This window comes from Adiantum capillus-veneris, chromosome 5 (assembly GCF_014529385.1).
Source record: "Adiantum capillus-veneris isolate H3 chromosome 5, ASM1452938v2, whole genome shotgun sequence".
Lineage (NCBI taxonomy): Eukaryota > Viridiplantae > Streptophyta > Polypodiopsida > Polypodiales > Pteridaceae > Adiantum > Adiantum capillus-veneris.
Window position 1 is genome coordinate 86,059,045 of NC_140935.1, and position 12,512 is coordinate 86,071,556.

At 50.9% G+C, this 12,512-nt stretch overlaps 1 protein-coding gene across 8 annotated transcripts in view; it reads left to right on the plus strand.

Annotated features, from left to right (window-relative positions):
• The window catches only part of LOC147457666 (MIF4G domain-containing protein / MA3 domain-containing protein), a 116,523-nt gene that overhangs the window by 79,437 nt on the left and 24,574 nt on the right, over positions 1-12,512 (plus strand). For all 8 annotated transcript variants that reach the window (XM_086512519.1, XM_086512520.1, XM_086512521.1 and 5 more), the window contains one exon: positions 1,549-1,671. In XM_086512519.1, coding sequence (XP_086368645.1) covers positions 1,549-1,671 — 123 coding nt within the window. The remainder of the gene's footprint in view (positions 1-1,548; positions 1,672-12,512) is intronic.

The window sequence follows — 12,512 nt, forward strand, 5'->3', positions numbered from 1 at the left end:
TCTTTAGTGTGGTCCCACAGGTCTCGCATCGTCATGCGGGACGTCGCTCCAATATCACCACCTTTCCATCTCTGGAGAAAGCAATCTTCCCCTTTTCCCTTGCTGCTCTAAGTTCTGGCATTACTTCTTGCATATGAGCAATCTGCGAGAGGGCGAGGTCATCTCCAAGAAAGATGCCAGTCTTTTTTAGGGTCGGTCTCTTCTTCAGGAAGTCCTTCGCTTCCATGGAGGGGAAGCGGAGAATGAGTGCCCTTTCCTTCGAGGTTTCTCCGTTGCTCCCTCTTTTCTTTGTGCCCACTCTCCAGGCCCTCGTATGCGTCTGCTCGTTGACCCCCACCAGAGTCATGAGTTCTTTCACCTCTTCCTCCACATTATCTTGGTCTTTGAAGCCACATATCCTTACGTGTAAGGCCCGCACATGTCTCCTTTGCTCCTCTTCTAGTGTCAAGTTGATGATGGTCGGTGTGGGGGTAGGGGTTATTTCCTTGCCTTTCCCTTTCTTGACAATCTCGATGCATTTTTCGGCCTTTTCTGCTTTTTGTTAGGTCTTTGTGATTACGTCTACCCACGAGGTCGTCATTTCTTTTTGTTGCTCCCCACCTTCTTTGAAGGCCCGCACTTGTTCCTTAATCGTGTTAAGCTCTTCAATTACTGAGGGTTGAAGCTCTCCCTCTTCGAGGACATTCTGTGATCGCACCTCTGCAAGCTCTTTCTTGAGTAGTGCGATTTCCTCATCTTGGGCCTTCACGCGATCCTCGAGTGTATGTATCGTGCTTTTCTGTGCTGCCACGCGCGCGTCGAGTATGTTGATAGTACCTAGGAGGTGGCGGTTGATCATGCTGATGGACTCGCTTAGCTCTTCTTTGCATTTTTGGATGGCATCCTCCATCGGGTCATCTTTGCCATTCTGCTTCCTCATGGTCGGAAGGCCGCCACAGGAGGGGGAGAGGGATATAGGAATGAAGGGAGAGGCACGCGGCTTTTTTTTTTTCTCTCTCTACTCGGCTATGCTTTCTCTCTCTACGCACACAGGAGGTTTTTTTTTTCTCCCTCGTTCTCTCTCTACGCTTGCAAAATTTCTCTCTCTCTACGCTTCTCGCTCTCTACGCTCTACCCTCTTTCTCTCTCTACACAACATTTCTCTTTCTCTCTCTACGCTACTTTTCCCCTTCCCTCTTTCTCTCTCTCTACGCGCTAGGTTAGGGCGGGTGCAGGGGCAGCGGGAGAGCAGAGGACGGGGGCAGGGACAGCGCGCGATCCGGGGGGGGGGGGGGGGGGGGGGGTGTTGTGCAGGGGCAGCGCGTGAGCAAAGGGCGGGGGTGAAGGGGGCATCAGGAGAGCAGAGGACTGGGGCAGGGACAGCGTGCGAGCAGGGCAAGGGGGGGGGGGGGGGGGGGGGGGGGGCACGGACCTTTAAATTGCTTATGTATGTCTGCAAAAAAGAGAGAGAGAGAGAGAGAGAGAGAGAGAGAGAGAGAGAGAGAGAGAGAGAGAGAGAGAGAGAGAGAGAGAGAGAGAGAGAGAGAGATTTTCTTTCTACTCTTGTAGGATCGGGAGATCATGAGAGTAATTGTGGAATGTTGCTTACAAGAAAAGGTCTTCAACAAGTACTACTCTCTCTTGATCAATAAACTCTGCCAGCATGATAAGAATCATCGGTTCACCATACAGGTTGGCCTTCTAGCACAACTCTCTTCTTATTGTTTTGTTCTCATCTTTAGAATGTATTTTTGGATTTATTTGTTATCTATCAAGTGGATTCTGTGTTTGTGGTGTCTAGGGCATATATAAATGTGTTAAATACATGCTTTTTTTCTTATTGTGGGTGTATGGGTAAACAAGATTTTGAGAGCAGGTTGCTGTCAATGGAAGCCCTAGCTGAAGGTGTTGGCGGCCCCTCTCGTAGGCCTCATACCCTGAGGACTTTGTCCTCTTTTGCTCCCAGGTACGCTTCGGGCCTATTCGCTGTCGCCGGCCGATGCCTCGCCTTGAGTCTCCTCGCTGCACAACTTGTACCCTGCGCGAAGTCCTCTCGGGACTTTGTTCCCGCCGCCCGCAATGGCCCCTCGCTTGCGCTTTAGATCGCTCCCCTGGGCAGCCTCCCTCACGCTGCCCCTTCCCACGTGGCGGCTGCCTGCACCCCCCTCTTCCCTTGCCACTCGTTGCGGCTCCCCTGCACCGCCTGATGCCCTTTGCCCCACTGGAACCGGTGTCCTTAACCTCCCTTACCCTAGCTTCCAGTTTTTGGCCAGACCTGCTGTCCTCTGTGCCCCCTGTTTGTAGTCTGTGTGTGTTTGCGTGAGTATGCCAACACGCGCGTGCGTTTGTGTGGGTGCTGCTAGCGGGTTTTGTGAGTGTGTGTGTGTGTGTGTGAGTGTGCGTGGTTTTTTTGTTGGTTCTGGTTCGGGTGTTGTGAGTAGGATGTGTATGTGGCTGTGGGCTGAGGGTTGGTGTTTCTTTGTGAGTGTCTGGCCTGTCTGTCTGCGTGTGTGTCAGGTTGGGTGTGTGTTTGCATGCTTATTTGTTGTGCATGCTTGCTTTCGAGGCTTTGTGGTGCGCTTGTGTGGAGTTCCCTTGGCTCGGCATCAACTCTCTCAGGTGTCTTTTGGTGCTTCTTGTCGCCCACCCTCCTTTCTACCAGTTCAGTCTCTTCTCGGTCGCCTGGGTAGCATAGCTACCTCCTGACCACCTACTTGGAGGTTTCTTCACGACAGCAATGAGGTGCCTATTTTCTAGAAGCATTGGTGGATGCCCTCTCCTCTCGGCTCTCTGCCTAGTTCCAAGGACACTTTTACCCTCATTAGGAGGGTTTTTTTGTTACAGGTTTGGACACTCCAAGTGAGAAATCAATAGCAACACACGAAGAAAGTCTGCAAGTAATTGAACTTGAATAGAGAGAGATAAGATTTCTTTGAGTACTGTATTTAGATGCGTCCTACATTACTTGTGCGCATGAAGCCTTAGATGCCCAAAGGACAGAGAGAGTGGTTATATGTAGGTTTATCACATGCTTTTATTTATCAGTTTTGATCTGCATTGTGGGCTTTGGGAGTGGGATGGAGGATTCCTTATTTCCATTTGCTGCGTACTCATGGCAGTCTTTGAGTTGGCTCTTGGGAGTGCTGAGCTGGGCTTTGATCCTCTATGTATATACTGTACAGCTAGGATTGTGGAGATTCCAAGCCACTGCATTTGGGGATGCATCACAGCATTTCTTGTTTGGAGAGCTCTTGCATCGCTCCTTTCCAGAGGAGGGGTCCAATTTGGCTTTCTTAGATGGGGAACAGTGCTTACAACCTCAGGGTATCTCATGGGTACCTTGAGTATGATACCCAGAGGGGATGCACAGCATGATGTTCCTCAGTTCCAAGATGAGGTGTTCTGCATGCTAGTTGCCATTACATTGTGGAACATTTTGCGAGCTTGTTGGCGTCACGTTCTCAGTGTTGCGTCGTCCTTTACTGTGGCCATCTTCGCAGACATTTGGGTGGATATTATCCACACTCTACGTAGCAAGTGGGATTGAGCAGCAGGTTCCTCCAGGATAGCTGGGGACTGCAGGCTTGCTTTTTCAGATGATGGGCTCGCTCCCAGGTGTTTTTCAATTTTATCAAAGGTCACATTCAGTGGCATTACTGCCCCCCATTATGGTTCATCCTACGCTCCTCTCGTACACCACCTTGAGGAGTTGCACTTGTGGATTCTTTCATATCCACCCGAGAGAGAGAGAGAGAGAGAGAGAGAGAGAGAGAGAGAGAGAGAGAGAGAGAGAGAGAGAGAGAGAGAGAGAGAGAGAGAGAGAGTTCTATTATCGTCCTGGGAGGTCAAATATGACCTATGGGACCAAATGAACATGTCACGTGGTGTGAGTGGAGTTCATAAGTGACTCTCGATGCTCAAAAATGGCTGAAATGAGCGTCGCAATAGAGAGTCCACATCGTGGTTGGGAGAGGAAGGTATGTAGGGAGAGATCATGGCTGAATATATGGGGAAAAGAGGACCTAATGTGGTTAAAAGCTGAGCACTCAAGTAGTGTGTGGTACTCACTCTCTCGCACTTGACGAGGGCATAAGGTGCAAAGTCGATGACACTCCTCGCCAGTGCCCCAACGTCCTGTCTCGCAGCGTAGAGAATGGGAGCTAAGACGAATGGAGGCAATGGTGCGGATCGCACTCAACGGGATGGGCTCAAGGATGTAGGAATGGGTTCGGTTACCTCGTTCCGAGAAGAAGAGAGATTTGTAGTTTGGGGCAACGTGTGTGGTGTAATGGCTGAAGCGAGAACCTCCGGATTTCTCCCAAGCCGTGATACATTGGCGTTGTAAGAAGGCCTCATTAACTTGGGAGTCGATCGACGCATCCTTGACCAAGTGACATGCATCCCATCTTCCAAACCATTTCTTGATATCAAGCATCCACCCTGAACTTAGTATTTTGCTCTTGCATGTCTTTTGAACCATTTGACTTGCTTCATATGCGATTCTAGGAAGTCGATGCAAAGGGCTACGTTGTGTCTTACGCATGTACTCCACAACCCTTTGCATGCCCAAGACCTCAATGGGAAGCAATCCGGACTCAAGAAGTAAGAGCATGTAGGGTGTTTGTGTCTTGACTTGGAGAAAGTTGGTGAGAAAACGCTTTTGGACATTCTCAAACTCTTTTCCCGGAGAGAGAGAGAGAGAGAGAGAGAGAGAGAGAGAGAGAGAGAGAGAGAGCTCCTCTCGTACACCACCTTGAGGAGTTGCACTTGTGGATTCTTTCATATCCACCCGAGAGAGAGAGAGAGAGAGAGAGAGAGAGAGAGAGAGAGAGAGAGAGAGATGAATGACATGAAATGATATATTAACGTCTACAAAAGGCCAAAATGACCTATGAGACCAAACTGATTACAATGGTGAGTCTAGTACCAAGTGTGGGTACAAACAAAGAAAACTAGAAACTAGAAACTAGAAACTGAGATAGGAGTGCTACCGACTCCTATGGGTGGCTGGTAAGCTGAACAATGGTATTATGCCACAAAGGTACAAAGTGGGGATAAGTGTCACCATGATACAATATAGCAGTAGCATGAAGCCTATCCTGATCGACACTCTGGGTGTTGTGCTAGAATCCTGTCGATCCTCTGCCGCAATCTCTGTCGGTGCTGTGTGGCTCCCCTCCTCAATCGTGGTCGTCTCGATCTCCCCAACTCTATAGCTCGGTCAATGAGAGTACCACTGGTGTACGTATGGGTGGGAACCGAGCTCTGTGGTGGTGGTGGCCCCTCTGCCTCTGTGGTACTCGGACTGAAGAAATCTGAGATGCGTCTCTGGGACTATCTCTGCCTATGCCCTCTCAATAGAGAGTCTCTATGTCTCTGTATCTCAAGTAGAAATAATCCGAGACATCTCTGATCCTGATATCTCATGACTCTATCTAACGAGTCCAAACCATCTCTGAATGAACAGTGAAAGCGTCCCCGAATCTCATAGTAGATTGTGCACTGACATATGAAGTGAAACTCTGTCTCTGGCTCTGCATGGCATAACTGACATATCCTCTTGTCCGCTGGTATGCCTCTGAATCTATCTGTCTCAATCCCAAGCTGGCGTGAAGATGTGCATATCTGGCCTATGGCACAACGTAACCCATGAGATAGATGTGTGTCCATGTAGCTAGGCGGTGTGACAAATCTGTCTGTCGTGAGTTGGAGAAGATGCTCTCTATAGAAAGCCCTCTTGGTACCCAACTCCCGTGATGGCTCTATCCATGTCCTCCTGGTGTCAAGCTGGATAAGATCTTACCGAATGAGTCTACTAATCTCCATCAGTGTAAGAGCCAAAGATGGTGCATCAAGAGAATACTGGAAAGGGGGCAGCCTGTCCATGCTGAAACCATGCCTCTGAAACCATGAGCTCATCTGTGCATACCAACATGATGTATCTCTCGGTAATGCAGCTGTCTGGATGACTCAAGAGCAAGCCTAGGATATCTGTCCCTGGTGGTGTCCCATAAGCTGTGTATAAATGATATTGATCTGGTAAGTGCCTCAATCTCCATAGGTGGGGCAGCCAGCTCTGCTCGTATGATGTGATGTGGAACTGAGGTCTTGGCTCTAATCAGCCTAGAAATCATAGATACCAAGGGCCTCTCCATATTACTCCATCCAGCATTGTCAACAGATGGTCCCCAAACCTGAACCCCGTTGTGCATAACTGAAGCGATCGAAGTGTCGAAGAGCCAGAGCTTTGTTCGAGGTTCCTGGAACTGAACCTGCGAACAAATCCTCTCTAGACCGCCTAGGGCTGCATAGGCACGAGTCAATTTAGTGTCTGTTGCCACTTTCAGTGTGAACCTCGGTCCACTAAAGACCACCCCAAGATATGTGTATGCATCAGTGTACTCCATACTCTCTTGACCATATGTGAATGTAGGTGCTGATCTCCTGACCCACTGTGGCGTGGTATTAAATACCATGACCTTGGTTTTACCAAGGTTGACAGACAATCCACTATCCCTTGCAAAACTATGCAATGGGTCCAAATGTCTCTGCATACCCTCTGGTGAGTCTGATGTCAACACAATATCGTCAGCATACAATAAAAGAGGGATCCATGTCCCTGCAAGCTGAGCACCTCTCTCTCCTCCTCTGTCAATATAATCAGAGACCTCATCAACATACATACCAAATAAAGTAGAGGACAATGGGCATCCCTGTTTCACTCCGATACTGGAGTGAACTATGTCAGATATCCCCTCTTGTGTGCGTACATGACCCATCACTGAACTGTACAGTGCCATAATCCCCCATATGAGTTCTGTGGGTACCCCGAATTCCATAAGTTGGTGCATCCATCTGGCCCTCTGTACTGTGTCAAAAGCTTTGCGGAAGTCCACAAAGCTGCAATATATCCGTCTACCATGTGCTCGACCCTCCTCAATGATAGCTCTGCGTGTAAATACATGATCCAGTGTGGAGAAACCCCTCCTGAAACCAGCCTGTCCAGGTGCCCGTATGCCCATAATCTCTGCCCAACTGCTCAGCCTATGCTCCAGGATGGATGCACATTGCATACAACCGTGCCAATGTGTGTCCTACCATGATAGTACGGTAATTCCCCGGCACTGTGGGGTCTCTTGTCTTGAAGATAGGTACAATAGATGTCAATAGTAGACAATCTCCAAGACTTAGGAAAGCCCTCGCACATGACACGGTTGAACAACCGTGCAAGCATCTTTGCCAACAAGTCCCAAGCATGTATAATGTGCTCTGCTACCAAACCCTCATGATCCTATGCCCATCTGGTCTTCATCTTGTCAATGGCCTCCTTTACCATCTCAATGGTAAAGAAGGTGCTTGTAGCCGGACATGGCTTTGGTGGATCTGGTAGTGGTGGCTGTCCTGGTACAGTGTATAATGATGCTGCATACTTTTTTTTTTCGAGAAAAAGATCCTTCTATTAGTTAATGAAAGTGCCCATAGGGCTACAACCACCTCTACTAGAGAGGGCTACAACAACCATGATGGTGAGACTCTCCCAATGAAAAAACAGCATATGTACAATGAGGCTAAATCAAGAGATGGGAGGAGGGAACAGCCACACATGTGGACGGTAGTGCCATCTGAGTACCCTGGACCATGGTGAAAAAAGGCCCAGGACGCCAGAGTCGAAGAAAGGCCTCTCTGCGCTCCCGCATGCGGTCGGAGCTGCCTTGGAGTCTCTCGAGCTGTCCTTTGAGAGAGTGGATCAGCTCTAGCCAAAGATCGCGAACAATCTCTGCTGGTGGTACACGGCGAGCCTCAAAGATACTGAAGCAGCGGGCCTGCCAGATGAACCAGAGTGTCAGGCCACTGATGAGCTCTCAACACTCCTCTCTGTCACTGCACCACTAGTCTGGAGTAAGCTCTGTGGCATGCTAGAGTGTAGGTCGCCCCCCCTGCATCACTATCATTCTGCTGGTGGAAGATAGCTCAAACTGAAGTGCCGGGCCCGTGAGAGTGGACCAAGCAGCTGCCCCCCAAGTGTACTGCCGAGCCGTGGAAACTTGAAAGAGCAGGCATCAACCGAAGAACACGAAGCCACACCTGCTATGCCGAAGGACAGTTCCAAAGACAGTGACACTGACTCTCCACAAGATGGTCACAATCTGCACATGCGGCCAAGAGACTACTATGTACAAGTCAGCTCCCAACTGTTGTAGCTCTGTGTGCGACAAGCCACTGGAACAAAGTGACACGCCTCGGCTGTCTGGAGTCCCACAACCTCTCCCAAAAAGCTGCCAAGAACTCAACTGTGAGACCCTCCTCCTACCAATGAGGTGCTGCAGCAGGGCGAGCCTCTCTCTGTGCTGCCAGTATGTGACGTCCCAGTCGAACAGTGTACTGAAAGAAAGGGACATCTGGGTGGTTTGCAGAAGAGAAAGGGTCCCTCCAAAGCCACTCTCCAGGATCCCACTGTACTCGTGCGAGTGGACAACACTCCCAAGCCCACAGTCTCCAATGCCCAGTCTCAAGAGCAGCTGGGTCAGGATCGATGACACAAGTCCTCCCACAGATGCCCTCCCACAGATGCCCACCACTTGGGTCCTCTGAAAACAGCACTCTGCCACTTGCAGGACCTCTATTGCGACTCGCTGTAAGCGTCCCTCACCCTGTAACTCGAAAAATAGGGAGGGAACAGTCTCTGAGCAAGCGCGAATTGAGATGAGAATCTCCAGTCGCGTGAAGGCTCCCATCCATCTGGGCGCTGCTGACTTAAGAGGTGTGAACCACTCAGCTGGTACTGCCTCTGAGATGTCCTGGGATATGCTCTGCACCCCTCTCATGCCCTGTAGCTGAAAGCCCTGCAGCTCCTCTGACAAGCCTGAGAACTGTAACCAGTCACCTAAATAGCGTGCTGGACCCGCTGCCATGGGACCCTAGGAAACATGAGGCCGACTACCAACCAAGTGGCCTCTCTGAGTGCTAACCATGGGGTTCCAAACAAGGGGCTGTTTTTGCAGGCGCTCCTCCGTGCAAGTAGGCTGCCCAGGCCTCGCCGCAAGTGCTCCCAAGATCAAAGCAAACCCACAGCGAAGCAGTCCTCCAGTCTCCTGCTCAAGCCAACTCTGCGCATCTCTGTGAAGATCCATCTGGTCGAAGGTTGCCAAGGGCCTCCTGCCTAAGGCACCCTAGCACGAAGCCGCTGTAGCAAGAACTCCTGCCAGGGCTCCTCACCTGGAAGCTCGGACGATGAACTTCCCAAGAAGGGCTCTGCTTTGCTGTGTTGGGTCTATGATCCCAAGCCCTCCCTGTGAACAAGGAAGAGTGATGACCTACCAAGCCACTTTGGCTCGGGCTGTCTGAGTGTCACGCCCTGACCGAAGGAAGTTCCTGATCAGCCTCTCTACCTGGCTGATACAAGAACTCGAGAAGATCCAGCAAGAAGTGATGTACCACATAGTAGCCAACAACACCTGGTTGGCCACTACAATTCTGCCAGCCAAAGAAAGTCGTGCGGAACTCCAATGTAACAACTTCCTCTTGATAGACAAGAGGAGGGGAGCAATTTGCTGCTCGGGAGACAAGTCCAAACCAACGTGAGAGCCCAAGTATCGAACTGCAGTCCCTGGGGGAATCCACCTAAAACCCTCACCTGGCATCCAATTGGGTACAGGAGCACTACCAACCGAGAAAGCCACTGTCTTTCTCTAGTTGATCAGTGCGCCAGATGCACAACAGAAGGTCTCAAGAGCCTGCTCTCAGCTGTGAAGGTTGGCCTCCCGGCCATCCAAGTACAAGGCTGAGTCGTCAACAAACTCAGCGTCCCCGAATAGGGAGTGCTAGGCCCCGTAGACCAACATGCTGCGACACCAAAAACCTGCTCATCGCCTCAGCATAGAACCGAAAGAGGAATGGGGCAAGAGGGCAGCCCTGTCTGACCGAACGTGTGAGCATGAAACGATCACCTCTACCTCCTGACAAAAGTACCTGACTGTGTGCCCGTTTGTATAAAGCTGACACCACTCTGATCCAAGCATCTGAGAAGCCCATCCTGCGTAGAGCGCCCTCCAGAAAGTCCCGGTCAACTCTGTCGTAGGCCTTCTGAAAATCGAGAAGAAGAATCACCAGATTCTCACCTCGGAGCCACAAGGGTAGAAGCCTCCCAAAAGGTAAAGATGATGTCAAGGATACTGCGCTCCTTGACAAAACCTGTCTGAGTCCCATGTATAAGGCTCTCTAGAGGTGGCTGGATCCTCAAATTCAGAGCCTTGGCAAGAATTTTGTAGGTTGAGTTGAGGATGGTGATGAGGCGCCACTGTCGAATCTCATCCAAGGAGCCACCCTCCTTGGGAATGAGGTAGATGAGACCCTCACTCATGCTATCAGGCATCTCTCCTGTGTGCAAGATGTATTGAAAAGCACTACAGAGATCTGGGCCAAGCAAGTCCCAGTACTCCAAGAAAAAACCTGGAGTCAAGCCATCCTCATCTGGACAGCTACCACAGGGGGAGTGCACTAAGAGCCGTGTGCAACTCCTCAAGCTGAAGTAGCAGCTCAAGCCTCGGACGCATCTCCTCAGTCACAAGGCAAGGCATCTGTGCCCACACCTGCTCCCTGCATGCATCCTGACGCTCTGACTGAGGCTCTGCAGACAGTAACTCACGGTAGAAGTCAGTAGCAACTGCACACATGTCCTTTGGCTCAGAAGCAACTGACCCGTCGCGCCTCTCAACTGACTGACCTTGGCATGCGTATGTCGAGGTCCCACTGCCTCGAAGAAAGCACTAGTCACTCTGTTACCCACCTATGTCCACTGAGATGCATGTCGATGGAAAGCAAACTCATGGCGCCGCTCCTCTGTGCTAACAAGCTCCTGGCGAGCGTGCTGTAACTGCTCCTCCAACCAAGGATTGTCTGGATGCTGCTCGTGCATCCTCTGCAAGGAAGCAACGCCCCGTTTGAGACTCTGCTCCTCCTCTCTCGCTGTAGCCAAGCGAGCCAAAGACTCCTGGAGAAAGAAGCGACTAAGCTGAGCTAGTCCCGAGGCCACTCTGTCAGTAGGAGAATCCTGCATGTCCAAGCTCTCTGTCCAGAGAGCCTCTACTTGCTCTCTGAGTGCAGAGTCCAGCAAGACCCTCTGAGGGATGCAAAGCATCGTGCTCTCCCTCCTCTGCCTATCTGCTACTGTGAGGATCACTGGTGCATGGTCCGAGAAGGAAGTCCCTGCCAGAATGCCAACTGTCCCACCCAAGTCACAGAAATGGTCACTAGCGTAGAAGCGATCTATCCGCGATAGATTCACTCCTCCCACTCTGCCGTCCGAACGAGAGAAGGCCAAGCTGTCTGGGGGCCTCACAAAGCTAGAGTGCTGCCACACATCCGAAACCCTGAGAGTCATACAAAACCTCTCCCAAGCTGCCAGCTCAACTCCATGCACAGTAGCATGGCTGCCACCAATCTTGTCAGAAGGGTCCTCCAACATGTTGAAGTCCCCCCCTATGCACCACTGCTCTGTCTGCGGCGGCAGAGACTCAACAATCTGTGACCAAAACTTTGCTCGTGCACTCGCCACATTGGGCGTATATATGTTCAGGAAGCCCATTAGGCAACCTTGAAACTGCATAGTGAGGATCACTCTGAGTGGCATGCACATGAGGATCACTCTGAGTGCCAGGCTGTCGCTATGGTCCTTGCCGTCGTCGGCCACGAACCTGCTGCCATCCCTCCTCCGCTGGAGCCTTAGGTCGGAGGTGTTGGGGTATAAAGCCCAATGTGGTCGCCCAGGTAAGTGGGCGGGCCGCCAGGTATGTACACATATTCTTTTGTAAAAACCTAATAAGAACTCACTATGCTCTACACATTACAGTAGAGCGAGTTCACCATATCGTCGTGCTCTTCTTCTCGCACTCTCTCTCGTGTCGCACTTCCGCTCGTACTCCTTCAACTGGTATCAGAGCTCAGATCGAGGCTCGGGGCAGCACTGCAGGAGGCTAGAGTCACCAACTCAGATTGGAGCGAAATTCGACAGGCGAAGACACGGCCCCAAATCTCGTGGGAGTGCTCGAAGGGCTTGGTGTTGTCAGAATTTCATTCTGAGGTCATCTTGGCCACCGTTCGGCTTTGACAAAGATCTGCGCAGGCCATTTTCGACTACGTGGTCTCGACGGGTGCAGATCCGACTCTGCAAATTTGGGGTTTTCGGCCTACGACTGCAGGTGCTGAGGATATCAACACTCTCAGAGTGTTGATTTGTGGCTGTCTACACATCGAAGGACGGCTCACAGTTCTTGGAGGCGTGTCACATACGACACGGGCGCATCTACACACAGACTGTAGGCGACATCCACTAGTTCATCATGTAGCTTGTGTTTGCTGCTTGATATTCCAGATTTCATCCTGACATTGCAGGTACTTCCACATGGGATGTATTGTCAGAGATGATGTATGTCTCCTGAGGGTTTGCTGGCTGTGAGTCACGCAGCAAACAACCGCCGCAGCGGTTACAGCATACAGTGGGAAATTTGTGGATGTATGACTTTGTGGGAAGTCTA